Below are 21,704 nucleotides of genomic sequence, written 5' to 3' on the forward strand. Positions count from 1 at the left end.
GTGTCCCCCAACCACAGGAGATTTTTATATAATTGCCAAATCATTTATATCGAGTATGATACAAGCATTAAAAGTAATGATTTAAATATTTTTTAAAACATTTATTCTTTTTTTGAGAGTGAGAGAGACAGAGTGTGAGCGGGGGAGGAGCAGAGAGAGAGAGAGAGATACAGAATCCGAAGCAGGCTCCAGGCTCTGAGCTGTCAGCACAGAGCCCGACGTGGGACTCGAACTCACAGAGCCCAAGATCATGACCTGAGCTGAAGTCAGACACTTAAGCAACTGAAGTCAGTGCTTAAGCACCCAGATGCCCCTAAAAGTAATGATTTCAAGGCAATTTAAACCTCAATGGGAAAATGTCCATGACATGATACTAGTGATGCAAAATGAAAGAAAACAGATGAGATGTTCAGAACATTCCATTTTTTCTGCTGTTTTCTAAAAGAGTATACCTATATCTATGTAGCTATAGAATGATTATGGAGATAAGTAAGAGTCTAAGAGATGCATGAAGATATTGATGGCTATTATCTCTCAGTGGTAGGATTAAGAATATTTTTATATTCTTTTTACATTTTTTTCTTAATTTTCCCTATTCTATCCTGTGGGGGTCAGGCCCTAGTTTTAAAATCTGGATGGGGATGGAGATAGATACATATACACACACACACATATATATGTAGGCACAAGGATATATATATATATATATATATATATATATACACACATATACACACACACAAACTTTTAATGTTTGTATCATACTCTATATAAATGGTTTGGCAACTATATATATATATATATATATATATACACACACGCACATATGCATACATATATATATTTAAGAGAGATGTATAAACAGATATAGATCTAGATGGATATAGAATGTGTGAACTCTGGCCATAAGAAGCATCTTCCCTTACCACCACTGAAAAGCCCTGTAGAAGGATGAATGGTTTGGTTGCAGAAAGGCTGATAAAAATACCTTCTTACCAAAAGACTGCTGTTTCTCTGAGCTAAGACCCTGCCCCAGTTTCTCATCTGTATTTCCCATATAGTTTTCAGGAAAGTGGACCTTCTCTCTGAAGACATCTCCCTGGCCCAGGCCATCTATGACAAGAAGCTGATGTCCATGCAGGAAAATCTGCAAGGCCTGGGTAAGTGTCCAGTGTCCAGATGTGCTAATGACAATGATGGAAGACCAGGGTTAATGGGGGAGGGGTGAGTGTCCCCCCCCCCCCCCCCCCCCCCCCGCCCAGACCATGGTGCCCTGGAGCAGGGAAGCCTTAAGCCACCCCCAGGACTGGGGCCAGGGTTTCTGTGTGAGGTACAGATCTAGCCAGAGCCTACAGGTAGAGAAGGCTTGGAGGTAGACTTTGTACAGCATTAGGAGGCAGAGAAGGAACCCAAAGACATTCCCCAGTTATTCTCAAGTATCTGAGATTATTTTCAGGATCTTCCAAAGCCTCTTGGCAAGTCTGCCCTTGCCTCACTACTGCCTTAAAGTGTGCACAATTCAGGATGCTGTCTATCTCCTGCGTTAGCTAGGGACATTCTCGTTCTGAGGCAGAGACAGAGGAGCCATAATAGAAGGGGTAGAGGTGGTCTGCCCTGATGGAAAGAGAAAGTACAGGCTGAGTGATGTTTGGCAGGCATCTTCTCTGTGCCTCATTTCTCATCTGACACATGGGAGAAATAATCCTTGTACCATATTTTCCCCAGAAATGTACTGATAAGATAACAAATATAAAAGTGGAGAAATATAAAGTTTAAATGGGCAGTTCTTGGCAACCTTCAAAAAGTTATGAAGATATGTTCTCGAGAATTTGGTGGTGAGTTGGAAAAAAAAATGTCCCAAATTCTACATTTCAAGTCGTAGTAAAGACATTTGGTCAAAATAAGATTTCATAGAGATGGCAAGATTTTTCCACAAAAGATTTCAAAGCAGACTTAGGATAGGAAGAGGGAACAGGAAGCCACTTGACAATTCATTATGCTCCGAAATATTTAAAGAAGCCACTTTTGTCCCATGATCCTTCAGCAACTCAAAATGTTGTCCCTTTCTCCTAAAGATCTGAAAGCCCCAAACAATTGTTCCTTCTGCCATGAGGCTGGGCAGCTGGAGCAAGAGATCAGAAAATTGCAGGAAGAGCTGGAAGGAATTCAGAAGATGCTTCTGGCCCAGGAGGTCCAGCTGGACCAGACCTCTCAGACCCATGAACTGCTCTCCACCACCAGCAGTCAAATCTCCCAGGAGATGGGCAATTGTTCCTTCTCCATCCACCAGGTCAACCAGTCTCTGGGGTTCTTTCTCACCCAGGTGAGAGGCTGGCAGGCCACCACAGCTGGCCTGGACCTCTCTCTGAAGGACCTCACCCAGGAGTGCTATGATGTCAAGGCTTCTGTCCACCAGATCAACTTCACTGTTGGGCAGACTTCAGAGTGGATCCATGGGATCCGGCGGAAGACTGATGAGGAGACCCTGACCCTCCAGAAGATTGTCACTGACTGGCAAAACTACACCCGGCTCTTCGGCAGCCTGCGTACCACATCGGCCAAGACCGGAGAAGTGGTCAAGAACATCCAGGCCACTCTGGGGGTCTCCTCACAGCGCATCAGCCAGAATTCCGAGAGCATGCACGACCTGGTGCTGCAGGTCATGGGCTTGCAGCTACAGCTGGACAACATCTCGTCCTTCCTGGACGACCACGAGGAGAACATGCACGATCTGCAGTACCACACCCGCTATGCCCAGAACCGCACGGTGGAGAGGTTCGAGACGCTAGAAGGACGCATGGCTTCTCACGAGATCGAGATCGGCACCATCTTCACCAACATCAACGCCACCGACAACCACGTGCACAGCATGCTCAAGTACCTGGACGACGTGCGGCTCTCCTGCACGCTGGGCTTCCACACCCACGCCGAGGAGCTCTACTACCTGAACAAGTCCGTCTCCCTCATGCTGGGCACCACGGACCTGCTCCGGGAGCGCTTCAGCTTGCTCAGCGCCCGGCTGGACTTCAACGTCCGCAACCTCTCCATGATCGTGGAGGAGATGAAAGCTGTGGACACGCGGCATGGAGAAATCCTTCGCAATGTCACCATCCTGAGAGGTAAGAGCCCGACCTGGGCCAGACCTGCTACGGAGCTCCCAGAGGGCCTTGGTGATCTTGCCAGACACAGAAGTACCCGGTTTCAGGCAAGAGTCCTGGTAGCCTAATCCAATCCTGTAGCAAATGCCTAGGGCGACTGGAACCTTTAAAAACACAGTGGTCCCCCTTTCTCTGCGGGTTCACTTTCTGCCTTCAGAAGGTCAACAGTGGCTTAACGCTACGTCACGATGCCTACATCATTTATCTCACTTCATCTCATTACTTAGGCATTTTATTGCCTCACATCATCACAAGAAGGGTGAATGCCGTACTACAGATATTCTGAGAGAAAGAGAGAGAGAGATGACATTCATAAAATGCCTAATTTATAAATTACACTTTCTCATAGGTAAGTATACATAGGAAAGAAAGGCGATATAAGGGAGTCTAGGAACATATCCACCGCGGATAAGGGAGGACTGCCATACTTACAAGGCTCTTTTGTAAAGGTGTTATGACTCCTAACTTTGCCTGTCATACAAATCTGGATTTTCATATGTGGGTTTGTTTGATTGGGTCTACACTGAGTAATAGGCAGATCTCGTCTTGGAAACTGTTTTCTGTCTTCCCACACCATCACTGGTGTTCTCAGCCATGTGCCCCTCATATGCCCATCACTCTGATGCTCTCTTCTCCTCTCATCTCATCCCTGCATTAATCAGGGTTCTTCAGAAAAACAGAATCAACAGGAGAGAGAGAGAGAGAGAGATTCTTTTAAAAACTGGCTTGTGTAATTATGGAGCTGGCAAGTCCAAAATCTGTTTGGCTGATGTCCCAGTTTGAGTCAGAAGGCTGGAAGCTGCCTTAGAACTAGGAAGAGAGGATGTGCCAGTTTGAAGGCCACCAGGCAGGAGAATTCGGTCTTACTTAGGGGAGGGTCAGCCTTTTGTTCTATTAAGGCCTTCAACTGATTAGATGAGGCCCACCTGTTGTGGAGAGCAATCTGCTTTACTCAGTACTGATTTAAATATTAATTTTCTCTATAAACACCCCTGTAGACATGTCTAGAATGTCTGGCCATTTGGTGGTCCACTGAAGTTGACACATAAAATTGACCACATGTCAAGCCCATACACATCTCCTTAAATAATACTTAATCCCCAAATGGAGACAATAACAAGGTTACAATTCTGCCTAAAGCTCATAATGTGAGTATGCTGTGTACAACCAAAATCATACTAAACCCTTCCCCAGAAGAGGAGGTAAAGTCTTTGAGAGATATTTACTCTTCCCCCTGGATATCCCATAATTTAAATACTACGATATAAAGTTAACAATATTTAAATACTGTGATATAAAATCAGTGTTGTTTTTTTTTTTTTTTAATTCTCTTAAGTTTATTTATTTTGAGACAGAGCAAACAGGGAAGGGGCAGAGAGAGAGGGAGAAAGAGAGACAATCCCAAGCAGGCTGTCAGCACTGTCAGCACGGAACCTGACACGGGGCTTGAACTCACGAACCATGAGATCATGACCTGAGACAAAACCAAGACTTGGATGCTTAACTGACTGAGCCACCCAGGTGCCCCTAACGTCAATGTGTTTGTTTTTTATGTTACATGATAAGGGGATAAGAGAGGGAAGAAAGCAAAGATATTTGCTGTATATATATTTATATATTTATAACACACCAAGGGGGAAATGCTCTTGACAAGTTCAGTCCTTATTTTTGTAACTGGTCACATGGTCATAGCTGGTATTTATAACTGCCTTCTTCCACTACCCGTCTGTATTTTCTTTGCCCCAGGCAAACACCTCAGCTGGTTGTTATTCTTTACCTGGTAGGGTGATCCAGACCTTCATTCCTGAAGGGCCATTCCAGTCCTCCCTAGTCTGGGTTGTTGTAGTTTTCAACTGACATTTATTTCAGGGAACAGTAGCACTAAGAGACACCCTAAGGGAGCTTTTGAATTCCGTACGTGCTCTCCCTTACCCCCATTGTAGAGTAATAGTCCAGTTTCTCCTTGGTAGTTGGGATCAGTCACGTGGTCAGCACAATAACTTCTTCTTTGTCTATTAATTCAAAGGCATGAGAAGCCCAAAGTGACCAAGCAGCAGTCTTAACTTCCAGTTCAATGGAATCATTGTTGTATCTCCTGGCAAGAACACTCCTTCCTTTGGAACAAAGATCTCTAAGCCAGCAGAGCATAAGGCTGTGGGAATAAGAAGCAAACATTTTGCTACTGGGTCACTAGGGGTAATAGTGAGTGAGTCTTTCCCATCTCCATCCCTTGATCCCAGGACTAGTGAATTCTGGCTATCGGAGAAACAGCACCACATACTGGACACTGATTCAGACCATAGACAGCCCTGCAAGGTATTGCCACCTAACTAGAGCTGTAACTGAGTCTTCAAAGGCCATTGCACCCTTCTGTCATGCCAGCTGTTTCAAGATGGTGGGGACCATGGTAACACCAGTGAATTCCGTGATCATGGGCCCATTGCTACACTTCATTTGCTGTGAAGTGATTTCCTTGATCAGAAGCAGTGCTATGTTGGAATACCATGGAATACCATGATGGCAGATAATGCATTCTGTCTGGTATTTTTGGCAGAAGCATTTCATGCAGGGAAGGAAAATGCATGTCTAGAGTAAATTTCTATTCTAGTAAGAAGACATTGCCCCTTCCATGATGAGAGTGGTCCAAGGTAATTAACCTTGGTCAGCCAGGTAGCTGGCTGACCACCCTGGGGAGTGGTGCCATATTGGGGATTTGTTGGTGGTCTCTCCTGTTGGCAGATTAGGCACTTGGCAATAGCCGTAGCCAGGTTGGCCTTAGTGACTGGAAGTCCATGCTGCTGACCCCATGCAGAAAACCCATCCCCACCATCATGGCCATTTTGTTCATGAGCCCACTGGGTGATGACAGGGGTGGCTGGAGAAAAAAGACTGACTGGTATCCACAGAATAGGTCATCCTATGCACTTGTCTATTAAAAGTCTCCTCTGCTGAGCTTACCCTTTGAAGAAAATTCACATAGGATGCAAAGGCCTTCACATTTTTTGCTCCTTCAGAGAGGACTATTCACAAACCTCTTCCCCAATTTTTCTTGTAACCAGTTTTCCAATTGTGGAAAATCCCTGACCATTCAGCCAAACCATTGGCCATGGCCCATGAATCAGTATATAATCACATGTCTGACCACTTCCTCTTCTGAGCAAACACGACAGCCAGGTACACTGCCAGAAGTTCTGCCCACTGGGAGGATTTTCATTCACCACTGCCCTTCAGGGATGTCCCAAAGAGGGGCTGTGATGTTACAGCTGCCCACTTTCAAATGACGCCTGCGTTTTGTGCAGAACCAATGGTAAACTAGGCCGGAATCTTCTCCTCCTCTATCAGCTGGTCATAGAGAACTCCCCATAATACCATAGGTGCAGGCTGGGAGAGAGAAGGTGGTATACTAGGAGTGGGGACCGTGGGTATTTGGACCACTTTCTCATGTAACTTACTTGTGCCTTCAGGGCCTGCTCAGGCCTAATTCCATATACACCACTTCCATTTGATGATGGAGTGCGGCTCTGTGTGCCCAACATTATAACTTGGTGGGTCAGAGAGTACCCAGTTCATGAGGGACAGCTCAGGTCTCATGGTAACATGGTGACCTCTGCTAGTCTCTACTCAAGCCCAAGAGCTATTTCTCAAAAGGAGAGTAGTTATCCCCTGAGGATGGCATGACTCTGCTCCAAAATCCTAAGGGTCTGTAGTGCAAGTCACTTATAGGGGTCTTCCAAAGGCCCCAAACAACATCCCTATCTGCCCCTGTCACTTTAAGCACCATTGGATCTGTTGGATCATATGGCCCAGCTTGCACGGAAGCCTGGACCTGTCGCAGAGCCTTTTCTTGTTCTAGGCCCCGCTCAAAACCAGTAGCTTTTCAGGTCACTCAATAAGTGGGTTGGAGCAACACATCCCAGTGAGGAATACGTACATGTTACCTCCAAAATCCAAAGAGGCCCACGAGGTGGGCCTCTTTTTTGATTTCAGGAGGGGGCCAAATGGAACAGCTTATCCTTGGGAGGGATATCTCAACATGCCCAAATCACTGGATCACTAGAAATTTCATTGAGGTAGAAGGCCCTTGAATTTTTGTCATGTTTATTCCCCACCCTCTGACCCACGAATGTCTTCGAAATAGTGAGCTGCAACTTACTTGCTCGCTAGGTTGAATCAGTATAATATCGTCACTGTAGTGGACCTGCGTGATATCTGGTGGGGGACAAAGGAAGTCAAGTTCCCTGTGAACTAAAGTATGATGGAGAGCTGGAGAGTCGAGATCCCCCAAGGCAGGTCCGTGAAGGTGTATTGCTGGTCCTGTCAGCTGGAAGCAAACTGTTTCTGGTGGGCCTCGTGAACAGGTATGGACAAAAAAAAGCATCTGGGATGTGTTGATTCTCTCAAGTAATGAGACTGCATCTGGTACAGGAGCTACAATTGGAGTCACAACCTGGCTAAGCCTATGAAAATGCACTGTCATTCTCCAAGATCCACCTGTCCTCTGCACAGGTCAAATGGGCAAATTTAACATTCTTGATGGGGGCACCAATCTCTTCAGTCTGTTCAGGAATGTGGTATTGCTTTGGGTTTACTATTTTCCTTTATAGATATATGTAGGAAAAAATAAATATTGGTTGATTTATTTTGAAAGAGAGAACGAACAAAAGAGGGGTGGGGTGGGGGGGAACAGAGGATCCAAAGCAGGCTCCAAGCTGACAGACAGCAGAGAGTCTGATGCAGGACATGAAGTCATGAACCATGAGATCATGACTTGAGCAGAAGTAGGACACTCAACTGACTGAGCCACCCAGGTACCCCTGGTTTACTATTGTCCTAGGTAAAGGCAATTCTAGTGGCTTCTGGTTGGCCTTTCCCACCATGATATCCCTTACTTCATAGGCTGGGGAACCAATGTGGGGATTCTACCAGCTAGTAGGTAGGATGTCTATTTCAATTATGCATTCCAGAACTGGGGAAACAACCACAGGGTGAATTCAGGGACCCAGTGGGCCTCACGTGAGACAGATCTGTGCTAAAACCCCGTTGATCACCTGACCCCCATAAGCCCCTACTCTGACTGGAGGGCCACAGGGACATTTGGGTCTCTTGGAATCAGTGTCAGTTCAGAGCCAGTGTCTAGTAGTCCCCAGAAGGGCTGATTATTTTCTCTGCCCCGGTGCACAGTTATCCTGGTAAAAAAAAAAAAAAAAAAAAAAAAAAAAAGGTGTAGGTCCCCTTGGGGAAGGCTGGGAAGATTAACAGTATAAATACTAGGGTCCTTCCTCAAGGGTACCCAGCTTCCCTTTCATTCAAGTAGTTCTGGATTTGTAAACTGGATCAAGTCTGAGAATTGACTGAGGAGCCATGGCTATTTTTATGACTCGGATTAGACTTTTATTCACTTGACCTGGAACTTCTCTGCTTATACAAAACAAGTAAGAATTTAGTAGGTGTCCTATCTATTTCACTTCTAGGTACACCATGATCAACTAGCTAGCACCATGGGTCTGTGCATGTCAGCCTATTCTGATCACCGTGTTGACTTTGCTATTACAGTATCCATGCTTTCCTTGCCTTGGCCAGTTGAGTGCCACCGTTAGGTATCTGCCACCCCGGGACCCAATCACTCCCATTATGGTTAGGTTTCCCAGTTGAGTGACTAAAGTTCCCCCTGTATGGTCTGCCTGCAGAAGAGAGCAATCAGAAAACTCTCCAAGGCTTCTAAGACTCTCCCTACAGATTTATTCCTCACAGTCGTGGTGAAAGGCACGTCTTCTGGACTTTCCCAGGGTGGGTGAGTAGGTCCCAGATGACAAATCCACTCCAACGTCCCAGCTTCTCTCACTCTTTGAATCCCTTTCTTTACATAAAACCAATGAGATCCAGCATTTCTAACTCACTCACTGTGGGTCTTTTGGCCCATGTCTCAGCCAACCAACCAAACTAACTGTTAGAGCCTTTCTCACTCCCCAAGATGCAATATTAGATGCAGAATCCCTGCTTAGTGAGCCCCTATCAATAAATTCTGCCTGATGCAATGTTATGTTCCTTCCACCATTATCTCCACACCTTTAGGATCCATTACCACAAATATCCCCCAGATTCCTATCTGTATAAATTTAAAAACTCAGGTAGTTCTTTTGGAGTGTAGCACATCTCCTCATGGGTCACACTTTGTGCCTCACCTTTAAGGTCCTGCTGAGAACTGAGTCTAGCTATAGGTCTAGAAGCAAAGGGGGGTGGTGGCGGTGGGTCCTCAGGAGAATCATCATTGTCTTCCTTGGCGGTGCCTCAGGGCAGGCCACTGCCCTTTCCTCAGGCCATGAGGGCTTCAGACAGGGGTTGAGAGGCCACTTTTACTGGGTGTGGGGGAACTGCTTCCGCTGTCAAAGATGACTTATCAGAATTTAGGGGTCTAGTGTCCCCAGCTCCATCAAGATCTTCCCACATATCCCCATTCCAACTTTCAGGATACCATTCCTTCCCAGCGAATGCCTTTACTTTAAGAGTGGACGCCCTGGGAAGCTGGGAATTCAGCCTGCATTGCAATTCAGCCAGTTACAGGATGAGGTTGTAAGTTAGATTTTCAGCAATCTCAACCCCATGGCCACAGGAAATAAGGGTCTCCTTCAGGGCAGACATGGAAGCTTTCAGGTCATTTATGTGACACTTGAGCCGGGAATTTGAATCCCCAAGGTCAACTTTTTATTGCCCCACATTGTCCAGTAACATTAGGAACAACCAATCTCATTATACTCATTACTTTGACAAAAAATGTTCAAAAGTATCAGTCCCCAATACTTTGCATATCTCTGTTGCCAGATCATGCCTTGGACTATTAGGCTGTCTTTACTACTAGAAATAAAGTCATTAGCATCTTTAAATCTTAAATTAGAGAGTCAGTTCCAGAAATCCCAGATCAATTTAGAACATTCATCTTTAAAATTCTGTTCCTTTATACTTGCTCTTGGTACCACAATCCGTATTAGTCAGGATTCTCCAGAGAAACAGAACCAACCAGCAGGATATATATATCCTGTGTCCATTAGAATCTCTGAAAGAAATTGATTTACTATAAGGAATTGAAGGAGGTGGCTCACATAATTATAGAAACCAGCAAAGCCCAAGATCTGCAGGGTGAGTCAGCAAGCAAAAGACCTGGGAGAGCCAATGGTTTAATTCCAATCTGAGTCCAAAAGCTGAGACCTAGGAGAGCTGATGGTATAGTTGCAGGCTGAAGGCTGGCAGCCTCAAGACCCAGGAAGAGCCAATGGTTTCAGTTCAAACCCAGAGGAAGGAAAGAGCTGACGTCCTCACTTGAAGCAGTCAGGTAGGAGGGATTCCCTCTTAGGCTTTAAAAAAAAAATTTTTTTTTTAATGTTTTTATTTATTTTTGAGAGAGACAGAGACAGAGAGTGAGTGGGGGTGGGGGTGGGGGGCAGAGAGAGAGGGAGACACAGAATCCAAAGCAGGCTCCAGGCTCTGAGCTGTCAGCACAGAGCCTGATGCGGGGCTCGAACTCATGGACACTGAGGTCATGACCTGAAGTCGGACACTCAACCGACTGAGCCACCCAGGCACCCCATAGGCTTTTTGTTCTATCAAGGCCTTCAACTGACTGAGTGAGGCTCACCCACATTGGGGATTTCCTCAGTCTACTGATCCAGATATTAATCTCATCCCAAAACACCCTCACAGGCATACCCGGAATAATGTCTCACCAAATATCTGGACACCCTATGGCCCAGTCAAGTTGATACATGAAATTAACCATCAGAGGTGACATCTGAACTGAGACACCTGAAAAAGAAGGAGGAATAAGTTAGATATAGCAGGGTCAGCATGGATGAACAGAAGGGTTCCAGGTAGAGGGGGCAACGCATGCAAAGATCATGGGGGAAGCCTATGGCATACACATTATCTCCTTTCATTCCCATGATCCCTGAAACCATGAACCCAAAAAGCCTGCAGTGAAGAACTGGATGCCACACGAGGTCTAGCCAAGTTCACAGAGCTGTCAAGGAATGGACACAGGATTCAAATTCAAGGCAGTTCAGATCCATAGTTGCAAGCTGCCTTGAACGGCCTTCTCCAAAGTCACATAAAACCCTGTCCCTCTAAAAGCACCTGAGCAAATGAAGCACCTGCTTCTTGGTGACAGCAATCTGCCCAGTGTAGTTTCTGCAATGCACTCCTGTCTAATCCCCATCAATTTCCCCAGCAAGGGGCTGACTTCTTCTTCCCCGTGGGGAACCTCCATCCCCAGCCTACCCCTAGATTCCATACCAAAGGTGGGTTGCCTGGCCCACTCCTTCAAATCATGCTTTATGGCTTCTGCTTATGAGAATTTCATTCTGAAATGAGCACCGTATTAGTCTGCTCCAGCTGCTTTTACAAAGTACCGCAGACTGCGTGGCTTAAACAACCGAAACGTACTGCCTCGCGGCTCTGGAGGCCAGAGGTCTGAGTTCCAGTGTCGACAAGGTTGGGTCCTTCTGAGGGCCGTGAGGGAAGGCTCTGTTCCAGGCCGTGGCTGATAGATGGTCCTTTTCTCCCTCATCTCTTCATCTTCTCTCTGTGCATTTCTGTCTCTGTGTTCAGTTTCCCCTTTTCCTCAGGAAGCCAGTCATATTGGAGTAGGGGTTACCTAATGGCTGCATTTAAAATGGACTACTTCTGGGGCGCCTGGGTGGCTCAGTCAGTTAAGCGTCTGACTTCGGCTCAGGTCATGATCTCGCGGTCTGTGAGTTCAAGCCCCACGTCAGGCTCTGTGCTGACAGCTCAGAGCCTGGAGCCTGTTTCAGATTCTGTGTCTCCCTCTTTCTCTGACCCTCCCCTGTTCATGCTCTCTCTCTGTCTCAAAAATAAATAAATGTTAAAAAAAATTAAAAAAAAATTAATTACTTCTGTGAAGACCCTGTCTCTAAGGAAGGTCATATTCCCCAGGGGCTAGGACTTCAGCCTATGAATGTTGAGGGGACAAAATTCAATCCCTAACAAATGCTATTACTTTTTCATTCTACTCTTTCACAGCAGTATTTCCAACAGTTTTTCTCCTGGAAAATAGTCCCAAAGACTCCTAATCAGAATTCGTTTATGCTAGGAATCTGGATGGCTCTACCCAGGTTCCCTGGACCCTTCCCAAGGAATTGTGTGTCTTTGCAGGAAGAGGGTTCGACCTGAAAATATAACCAATCTTGGGCGCCTGGGTGGTGCAGTCGGTTAAGCGTCCGACTTCAGCCAGGTCACGATCTCGCGGTCCGTGAGTTCGAGCCCCGCGTCGGGCTCTGGGCTGATGGCTCAGAGCCTGGAGCCTGTTTCCGATTCTGTGTCTCCCTCTCTCTCTGCCCCTCCCCCGTTCATGCTCTGTCTCTCTCTGTCCCAAAAATAAATAAACGTTGGAAAAAAAATTAAAAAAAATAAAAAAAAAAAAAAGAAAATATAACCAATCTTGGCTCTAGAGAATAAAATTAGTTAGCCACTGAGATCTGCCAGTTCCAGAATTTATGGCTTACATTTGGTGGGGGAGGGGGCAAATATCTGGTCTTGATAATCTAGGAGAGCTCGAAGGAGGAAGGAGGGAGGACCCCACAATCCCAGACAGCTCTGTTCTCTCCGCAGAGCACAGACTTGGAGCCAACCTCTCTGATTCTCTATTTTGCTTTAATCATTTAGTCTCAAACCTATATTGCCTTTATTTTACATCATTGAGCATTTCTACTGCCACGAGGGTTAATTTTTTATTCAATCTAAATTGGTGGTGTTGGGGGGGATGGAAGTACATCTTGTTGACCTGCTGTCATATTTTTGCAACAAAGCCAAGTACTGAATGTTTCTTGGGTAACTGAAACATTCCTCCAGTATTTTATCTAAAATATGTAGCTCTAGGATACATCCTCTAGGCTGCATTGTTCTAGAAAAGGCATTATCCGGGAGTTCTTACAGTTTATCCTCTGTATTTTTGTTGCGTTCAGCCTAAGAACCAATGAAATATAAAGCTTTCCCAATGACAAAGCCCATTCACAGACTTCGTTTTGTTTCAGCCTCACAACAACCTTTGTGCAGTAGACAAGGCAGTGTCTTTATTTTACAAGAAGGTGACCTGAGACTGGGAAAGGTTAAGGCACGAGCTCAAGGTCACACTATGATTTTAAATTCTGACCCCTTGTCATGGCTCTGAGGTGCGCACATTCAGGGTGCAGCCAGAAGAGGAGACACTGAGAGCGTAAGCTCTCAGATACCAAAAAGGCACCTCCCCTCAGGTCCTGCCTAGGTGTAGGGTGTGGGGCAGAGAGTTGCAAAGAGGGAGATGATACTCAAAGTGTTGGCAGGGGAACCATTTAAGAACCCCATTCTAAGTATAACCCAACAAGAGTCATGGGAATTTATATTTGTTCCTGTCCTAATAATGGCAGAGTCCTCATCTGAGGACCTTATCTTAGCTGGAGAGCAAGGTAAGATATTTGTTTCAGCTACATCTGACTCTTGGTTCAACCTCTGAATTTCTGTTTAAACTCCTCATGGTTGTTAAAGCACCTCATGTAAAACCTTTCTCATCTGAGAGGAAATTTCAGGTACAAAATGTGCATCCCTTCCTACAGGAGCTTGTTACTCATTCTTTCAGGCATAGACAGGTGCTGACAGTCTCTCATGTTGGAGCTGGCAGTGAGGTCTCCCCCAGGCTGGAACTGAGCTGCTCTCTAGAATAAACGGGGTGGGACAGCAATGACCACAGCCAGTGTGGAAGGTGCCAAGTGCTGACTGAAGGGCTGGAGCTCTTAAACTACATGGGAAAGAAGTCTGACTTCTAATTTGCTCGGAGTCTGTAGGCAGAATCACTTAATCTTTCTAAGCCTCTATTTTTTATTTTTGTTCTTCACCAGTAAGTAAAAGGATAAGACCAGCTGTTCTCTGAGACCTCTTCCAGTTCAACTTGCTCAACAGAAAGCCTGTGGTACTTCCATAGTGTGTGTGCCTCTCATAGAATATTTCTCTCTTTGGGGCACCTGGGTGGCTTAGTTGGTTAAGCGTCCAACTCTTGGTTTCAGTTCAGGTCATGATCTCACGGTTTGTGGGTTCGAGCCCCATGTCGGGCTCTATGCTGTCAGTGTGAAGCCTGCTTGGGATTCTCTCTCCCTGTCTCTCTCTGCCCCTCCCCTGCTATTTTTTTCTTTCTCTCTGTCAAAATAAATAAGTAAACTTAAAAAAAAAAAAAAGAGTATTTCTCTCTTCCTGCTCTGTAGGATGATTTCTGTGTCTGTGTTAGACAGCGTCTGTGCTAGGACTATTATTTGGAAATTGAAAACAGGAAACCATCATTGCTTGTTAGCTGAGTGACCTTGGATAAGGCTTTTGGTCACTAGCTACTTTCAATTCAACTTCCTCATCCACAAATAGGAATATTAATACCTCCCTTGCTTATATCCCATGGGGTAGTTGTGAGTATCATTGTTAACAGCGGGTGTGAACAATTTTTATAAAATATAAAAGGCTGCCCTAATTTAAGGGATGATTCTGAATCTAATTTTCTTGATGATGGGCTACTTGTCTCCCTCATCAAGTACCCAGCAGAGTGCCTGCTCTTGGAAGGCACTCAGGAAACATTTGCTCAGTGAAGGCAGAATGAAAGCATAAACAAGGCTAGAAGCAGAGGGTGGGCAAGAAAGGTGACGTTTGGCCTATTTCTGATACACTCATGCTCACAGCACTTGGTCCTGGAGGAGCGTTTACTAGGGCCCTATCACCTTGTCTGTCTTGAACGCCAATTCTTGTCTCCCCGGCACCATAAGACTAAGTGAACGAAGCTGAACACTCTGCTCAGTCTCTCTGCCCTGTGCAAATGCACACACGATCCCCTCTTCTCCTGAATCTTGGCATCCTTCCACCCCAGCCCCAGTGAAGCCACTGAAAGCCCTACTCAGCTTCTCAGCCTGACGGCTGCAGCGTTTTGTTTGGCTTCTCAGCTTCTCTGCTCAAACTGAGCACTCATCAACAAATGCCTTGAGAAGGAAAGTGCCAAAGACTGCCAGGCTGACTTCCATGAGCCTCCCTTCTCCCTATGATTTTGGCCTTTGATCTCCCTCCAAAGCCATCAGGAGTATGTCTTGGTATTTGATCTGATGATTCAGATTATTCTCAGTGGGAAGTTTCGTCTGTTACAATCTAGTGCATCACAGAAGTGGAGGTCCATTGTCAGTTTTTCAATGTTCCTCAGGTAACAACAGCCAGTATTGAGAGTCCCTGACTTAGGCCAGTATATTCACTGAACAGAGGGAAGCCTGAGGTCCCAAGAGGGACAGAGGCTCGCCCAGGCATCCAATTGGTTAATACCAGACCTGGGACTCAAACCAGGGTCCCCCAAAGCCCAGGCCAGTGTGCCTTCCTTCCATGGCCTTTCAAGAGTCGCCCATTCCGTTTCTGTTTCCTTCCTTCCTCATAAGCTGGCCTGTTGCTTTGGACTGGGAGATGGGCTGCGGGCCCCTCCTGCCCACGCACTACCCCACCCATGGGTGGGGAGTGCTGGGCGCTGACAGACTCAGTACTTCTGCTCACCCCCACCTCCACCTCCTCCGGGTTCCCAGTGCAGACCACCTACTTGTCCCAGACATGCAGTCAGTTGTGGCTCGACCCTAATGGGCCAGGATGGCCTAATTATAGTCTCCGGCTTCCTGAGTAATTATGGGCCTCCCCGGGACTCCAGGGTGCTCCGTTCCTCTCCCACAACCCTGCCCCTCAGCCACACTGCTCACTTTCCTCCTTTGCTTTAAATGCTCCCCACATCGTTTGAATTCTGCCCTGAGCAGGATTGAGCCCTCCCCTCCTTTGCCCTGCAGCCCTGCTGGTATCCCGATCTGATAATGGGCTGTGTCAGTGGCACGCCTTCCCAGAGTAGATACTCTGTCAACCTCTGTCCACATTCCTTGCCCTTAAGCTAACGACGAAAGCCAGGGCTGTTGACTTCCTCCCAGGCTAGACCCAGGTCCCACAGCATGATTCATGGCTGGGAGGGACCAGCTCACCTAGGGAAAACAGCCCTTCATGTTACCCTTCCCCACTCCGTGTGGACCCTCCCTGGGACAGGCAGGGCGGGGGCGGGGAAAGGGCCAGGAGCCCAGCCACAGGGTAATGAGGACCCGAGGCAGCGCGGTAGGGGGACAGAGCATGGGTTTCAGAGCTTCAGGCCCGGCTTTGAGTCCTGTCTCTACCCCTGTCTCAGATCTAAGATTTGAGATCTTACTGGCCGATGATCTTGGGTAAGATGTCACCCTCTGCACCACATTGTCTCATCTGTAAAATGGGACAATAATCTCAGTATACAAAGCTGACACAGGAGAGACTCAGTAGACAGATGCTGGCACTCTCATTGCCCTTCCCTTCTCCGAGAGAAGGCAGGTCCCAGAGAAGTCAGAGAGTGGGCAGGGATGTCGCAGTGTTGTCACTGGCCCCTGATGCCTTGTCTGCAACAGAGGCTCCTGTCAGTAGCCCCAGACGAGGCCACCCCACCTGATGTCCTCAAAGTGACAGTCTAGGACCCCTTTCCGTGTGCTCAGAGATGGGGTCGGTGGTGCCAGCCGTGATGGGGAGGGGTATGGAGAGTGAGGTCACCCATTTCCTTGAAGTTCTCCTTCCACACATGCTGAGGGCTGCATTCCTGGGACAGTGAGGTGCGTAGTGTGACCCAGGCTTCTGCACACACCTTCTGCCCGGGCATGTGGACCCTGGCCTTCCCCATCCAGGGAAGCCGCCAATAGCTTCCCCAGGAAGAGGAGGCCGTGAGGGCGGGTGGGAAGGGGCAGAAAAGAGGGCTTCACCCTCTTTCTCTCCCTCACTGCTGGCATAGAGACCCCTGGCAACCCTCGCAGCTAGCTGCTCTGCCCCTCGAGTAAGGGCGGAGAGGGCACCTGATGCAGATGACACGGGCAGTCCAGGGTCCCGGGGAGAGAGTGAGGGGGCTCCCGCTGGACCTGGGGGCTGCTCAGAGCAGGGCAACTTCGTCGGGATGAGACTTCTCCTGCTTTTCCTGGGTCGACGCTGGAAATGGGGATCGTGGACCCATTCACCCCGGGGACAAGAGAGGAAGCCACGGAAGTGGTTGTAAGGGGAGAGAATGAAGAACCGGGGAGCTGTGTCCTGGGGTGGGCAGCAGGTGAGCCCAAAGAAGCAGGCCAGAGGGCAAGGACAGAGGCAGGGGGAGGGGTGGAGGGGGGAAGCTCCAGGGGCCCTCAGGAACTGAAGTACAACTTTCAATTTTATCCATGAGGGCCTGAGCTCCAGAGTGGGCAGGAATTTGCCCAGCGTCGCTCCAGGGCCCCCTGACTCCCACCCATCCACCCATCCACCCATCCTCCAGGGGCCCCTCCACCTCTGAATGGCTCTGTTTTTCCAACCTCAGCAGGCCCAGGTGCCAAGGCCAGAGCTGGGGCGGAGACCGGCGCAATGGCTCTGCCGATTCCCAGCAAGTCCTGCCAGGCTGGGGGAGGCAGTCCCTTGGTGGGCACCTCTCTGTACCAGGTTGTTCCAGCTGCCTGGTGTGGGTGGGGGGGGAGGCGGCTGGGGGGGGCTCCAGGGGCCTCTGCAGACCGAAGAGCAGGTCCTGCCTCCTGGCTGCTCCCTGGCGGGTCCGCTGCACCACCAGCCACCCCACCCCCGCCCCCGCTGGCCCCATGACGGAATCCCAGCCTGTGCAGCTGGCACGCCACGTGAGCCGAGCCCACACAGGGCTGCATGCCCCTGTGCGGGGGGGGAGGTGGGCATGGGCAGGCGGAGGCAGGGAACGGCTGGAAGGTTTTTATTGGCCCTCGTGGGGCTGACTGTGTCTGGGCTCCAGTTTCCCGTTTAGATCCCAGTTTAGAGCTTAAGAGGACAGTATTCACTGATCCACAGAACCCTCTGGGAAGCAGACCCACAGGGAGCAACAGGGGTGGGGAGTGGGGAGAGGGTGCTGGGGGCAGGGGGGGCGGCGTAAGCAGGTAGCATCAGCCAGGATTAACAGCAGTGGCATCTTCATTAGCTGGGGCAGAGCCCGGACACCGCAGACCTGGGTCATGGCCACTGGCAGGGCTCCCTGCTCCAGGCTGCAGGATCCCTCCTCTCTGAGAGGCCCACCTGGGTTCTGGTTTCCGCTCAGGGGCCCCTGAGGGGACTGCTTCACCTCTCTGGGCGTTAGTTGCCTCCTCTGTGAAAGGCAGGAATTGGACTGGCTCTCACCTAGCTTGAAAATGCCAGAAGTCTTTTGCAAGAATGATGTAGCAGCAGAATTCTCAGGGAGAATTCTGTACCTGTACCCTTTGCTGAGACCACTGAAAAAAGTCAGGTCTCTGCTGTGCCTTTGCTGCATGATCCTCATGAGGCCAACGAGTCCCCTTTCCTCCAGGAATTCAGAGATGCCTTGGGGCAGAGCGACGGCCACACTCTGCTTTGTGCCCTGAGGGTTCGTACAGCTCTGGGAGCTGGTGACTCTCAGATCTACGTAGTCAGAAGCATATTAAAGTCTTCAGACCCCTGGCTTGGGAACTAAGAAGGGCTCTTTAAGGACAGACCATGTCTTCATCTTGGCCTCTCCCCCAGGCGCTAGGCCAGAGCCAGGTGGGAGCAAGGAGTCCACAGCTATTTGGTGAATCATTCTTTTCAAGCATATTCTGAGTTTTCACTGCCATGTGCCAGGCTCCATGCCCAGGGCAGGGGCTGTGAGCTGTGGCCCTCAGTCTCTTCCAGAGGCTCCATAGTGTAGCAGGGTCTACCAGAAAGGCACTGAGGGTTTGCTTTCACGGTACGGTGACTTCTTTTTCCACGCGTCAATTGAAAGATTCAGCAAGTGGCAGCCTCAGGAGCTCAGAGTGGTCAGGGTGGGCCTCCTGGAGGAGCCGTCCTTTCTCTGGGCTGTTGTGCCCACACACTAACCCTGCAAAGGGGTCTGTTTCTCCTGCCTCACTTTTTTGGTTTTCCTCCCCCGTGTCACTTGACTCCATCCCTGGCCCCAGATGCAGAACGGTCATGGGCAAAAGCCTGAGGTTGAGATGAGGGCGGGGCAGGGGGTTGAGTCAAAGACTCAAGCAGAAGGCCAGGCGGCCTCCAGACCGGGACAGACAGTCCTGGCCAGTGTTGGCCTTTTCCCAGAGCTGTCCAGCTCTCCCAGTTCCCAGCTTGAGTGCACATGGGGAACGATGGGCAAGTCCTGAAGTCAGAACAGTGAGTTCTCACGGTGCCCCAGACCTCCCGCCAGACACTTACCCGCATTATCTCAGGGTCCCCTCCTCACAGGTGGTTTGGCCGACTTAGGGAAGTCACATAATGGGCCCGAGCTCCCAGAGCTCGCAGGCGGCAGGCCTGGCTTTTGGGTCTAGCTAACCCTCAGGCTGTCACTGTGGCCTGGCCTGTGCTGTGTCTCCTTGGTGGGAGAGCCTCGTGAGAGCTGCCCGTCATGGACTGACTTCTCCCTTCTTTTCTCTGACCCTAGGTGCCCCCGGGCCCCCCGGACCAAGAGGACTCAAAGGAGACACGGGCACGAAAGGGCCTGGTGGCAGCAGAGGACCGAAAGGAGACCCTGGCAGCTTGGGGCCCCCGGGACCCCAGGGTCCTCAGGGGCAGCCTGGAGACACAGGACCCATGGGGGAAAGGGGACCGGTTGGCCTTCGGGGTTTCCCAGGCCTCAAAGGCTCAAAGGGCAGTTTTGGAACTGGAGGCCCAAGAGGACAGCCAGGCCCGAAAGGGGACATGGGGCCCCCAGGGCCAGAGGGGCCCCCAGGGTCTCCAGGGCCCTCAGGGCCTCAGGGAAAGCCAGGGATTGCTGGCAAGACAGGGTCACCGGGCCAGCGGGGACCCATGGGGCTTAAGGGTGAACCAGGGATCCAGGGGCCCCCTGGCCTCCCAGGGCCCCCAGGCCCACCAGGAAGCCAGAGCCGCTACTAAGGGCCCCAGGCCCAGACACTGCTGCACCAAATGCCGGGAAGGGCCTCGGGGCATGGCAAGCCCCCACCCCAGAAAGCCACCCTTACAGACAGTTGTGGTTCTTTGATCCCAAAGGGGCTTCTCCCCGGTCTGCCCCTGCACCTCGGGGCTCCCCAGTACTGACTGTACCACAGAAAGCAGCCCCTCACACGCACACGCACACGCACACGCACATACATTTCCCTGCTGGCCAGGGGGGCCAACTGGGTGTCCCTGGCTGGGCAGGAGGAGAGGGCAGGAGAAGACCCCCCTCTCCTGTGACTGAGCCTGCCAGGGAGGTGGCTACCTTGGGAGGAAGGTCTTAACTCTATTTCTGAATTGTTGACCAACTTGGCTCTCCAGCTTCTTCGGAACCAGCCTAGCTAACAGTTCCCCGTGGCTCCCAGCGGTTGAAAAGACCCAGGAAAACCTTTGAAGGGGATGTGGTTCAAACTCTAGGGACAAGGTGGATTTGATGACCAGAACGCTCTCCTCACGACCATGGGAGGAGCGTCCCGGGAGCTCACACAGGACGGAGGAACTCCACCTGAGTCACATTCTCGGGCTCTGGGCACCGAGCTCTCATGAGTTCAGCAATTTTTTCTTGTCTCCAGAAAATTCCTCACTTCATCCTTGCCTCCTTCTCTCAGGAGCATCTTGGGAGAAATCCAAGCAGGAGCTTCATCTGCATGGGGAGACTATCTAGGCCCTGGAACATTCTCCCAGAGTGGCGCCCAGCAGCTGGGAAGCTGGAAGAAGGGAGGCAGAGGCATGAGTGAAGATGCCTCCCTTGCTCCATCTGAGGCTGGCCCGCCTGCTCCATTCCTGGGACGGGCCCCTCTGTGGAGGCTGGAGGAGGGCCAAGCCTGGCGACAGCAGCTCTCCCCTCTTGTCCCTGGCTCTCCTGCCCACAGCTGCCTGCTGACCTTACCCTGCCCTGACTCAGAATGGCCCGAGGCCTCTCTGCTTGGGCGGGAAGGCTGGACGAGGAGGGAAGGGCCCAAACATCCACAAGAGACTCGCTAGGACACCATCCCTCGTCACCTCCAACTTCCTGTGCACAAGGGCAGAAAGGAGCCCTGGAAGCTCCCCCAGCAGGGTGAAGGCCGCCCACAGGCTAAACGTGTGGTAAAGCTGCCTTACCTTGGTGTTCGGCAGATCCCGACCACTCCTGGGCTGGGGGCCTGGAGCTGTCCCCTCCCCACCCTGACTCAGAGAATAGCCTCTGTCCTCATTCCAAAAGCCTTAATGCCACCTCCCTTCCTGTAATATGTGCAACTGGTTTGCACTCCCACCTGCCCCCCCCCCCATGCCATGTAATTCTGTCTATATATGATATCATGCGATATAGTATTACTGAGTCAGTAAAGAGCTGTTTCCAGGAGGGAGGTGTCTTCTGGTCCTTTCTGCCCAACCAGGGGCATAATGCCTTCAGGGGCTCTGCCTCACTTGGACTTTGAAGGGGAACCGGTGGACGAAGGGTCCCCTAGATATTCACTGTAGAGTTTGGCCCTAACCCCCCTGCCCCTCAATCTAGAGGCACGGAGCTGTGGCAGGAATTCACAGCGGTCCTCTGGGGGCCAGGGACCAAGCGCATGTGAGGGAACCACCCATAAAGAGCAG

At 49.7% G+C, this 21,704-nt stretch overlaps 1 protein-coding gene across 1 annotated transcript in view; it reads left to right on the top strand.

The window, feature by feature from the left end:
* The window catches only part of SCARA3 (scavenger receptor class A member 3), a 51,211-nt gene extending 29,746 nt beyond the window's left edge, over positions 1 to 21,465 (top strand). Inside the window, exons 4-6 of the mRNA XM_045461270.1 lie at positions 1,062 to 1,160; positions 2,076 to 3,119; positions 19,612 to 21,465. Of these exons, the coding sequence (XP_045317226.1) occupies positions 1,062 to 1,160; positions 2,076 to 3,119; positions 19,612 to 20,063 (1,595 nt within the window). The 3' untranslated portion in view covers positions 20,064 to 21,465. The remainder of the gene's footprint in view (positions 1 to 1,061; positions 1,161 to 2,075; positions 3,120 to 19,611) is intronic.
* Positions 21,466 to 21,704: the final 239 nt, after the last annotated feature.

The sequence above is a fragment of the Leopardus geoffroyi genome, chromosome B1, assembly GCF_018350155.1.
Source record: "Leopardus geoffroyi isolate Oge1 chromosome B1, O.geoffroyi_Oge1_pat1.0, whole genome shotgun sequence".
In the NCBI taxonomy this organism is placed as follows: Eukaryota; Metazoa; Chordata; class Mammalia; order Carnivora; family Felidae; genus Leopardus; species Leopardus geoffroyi.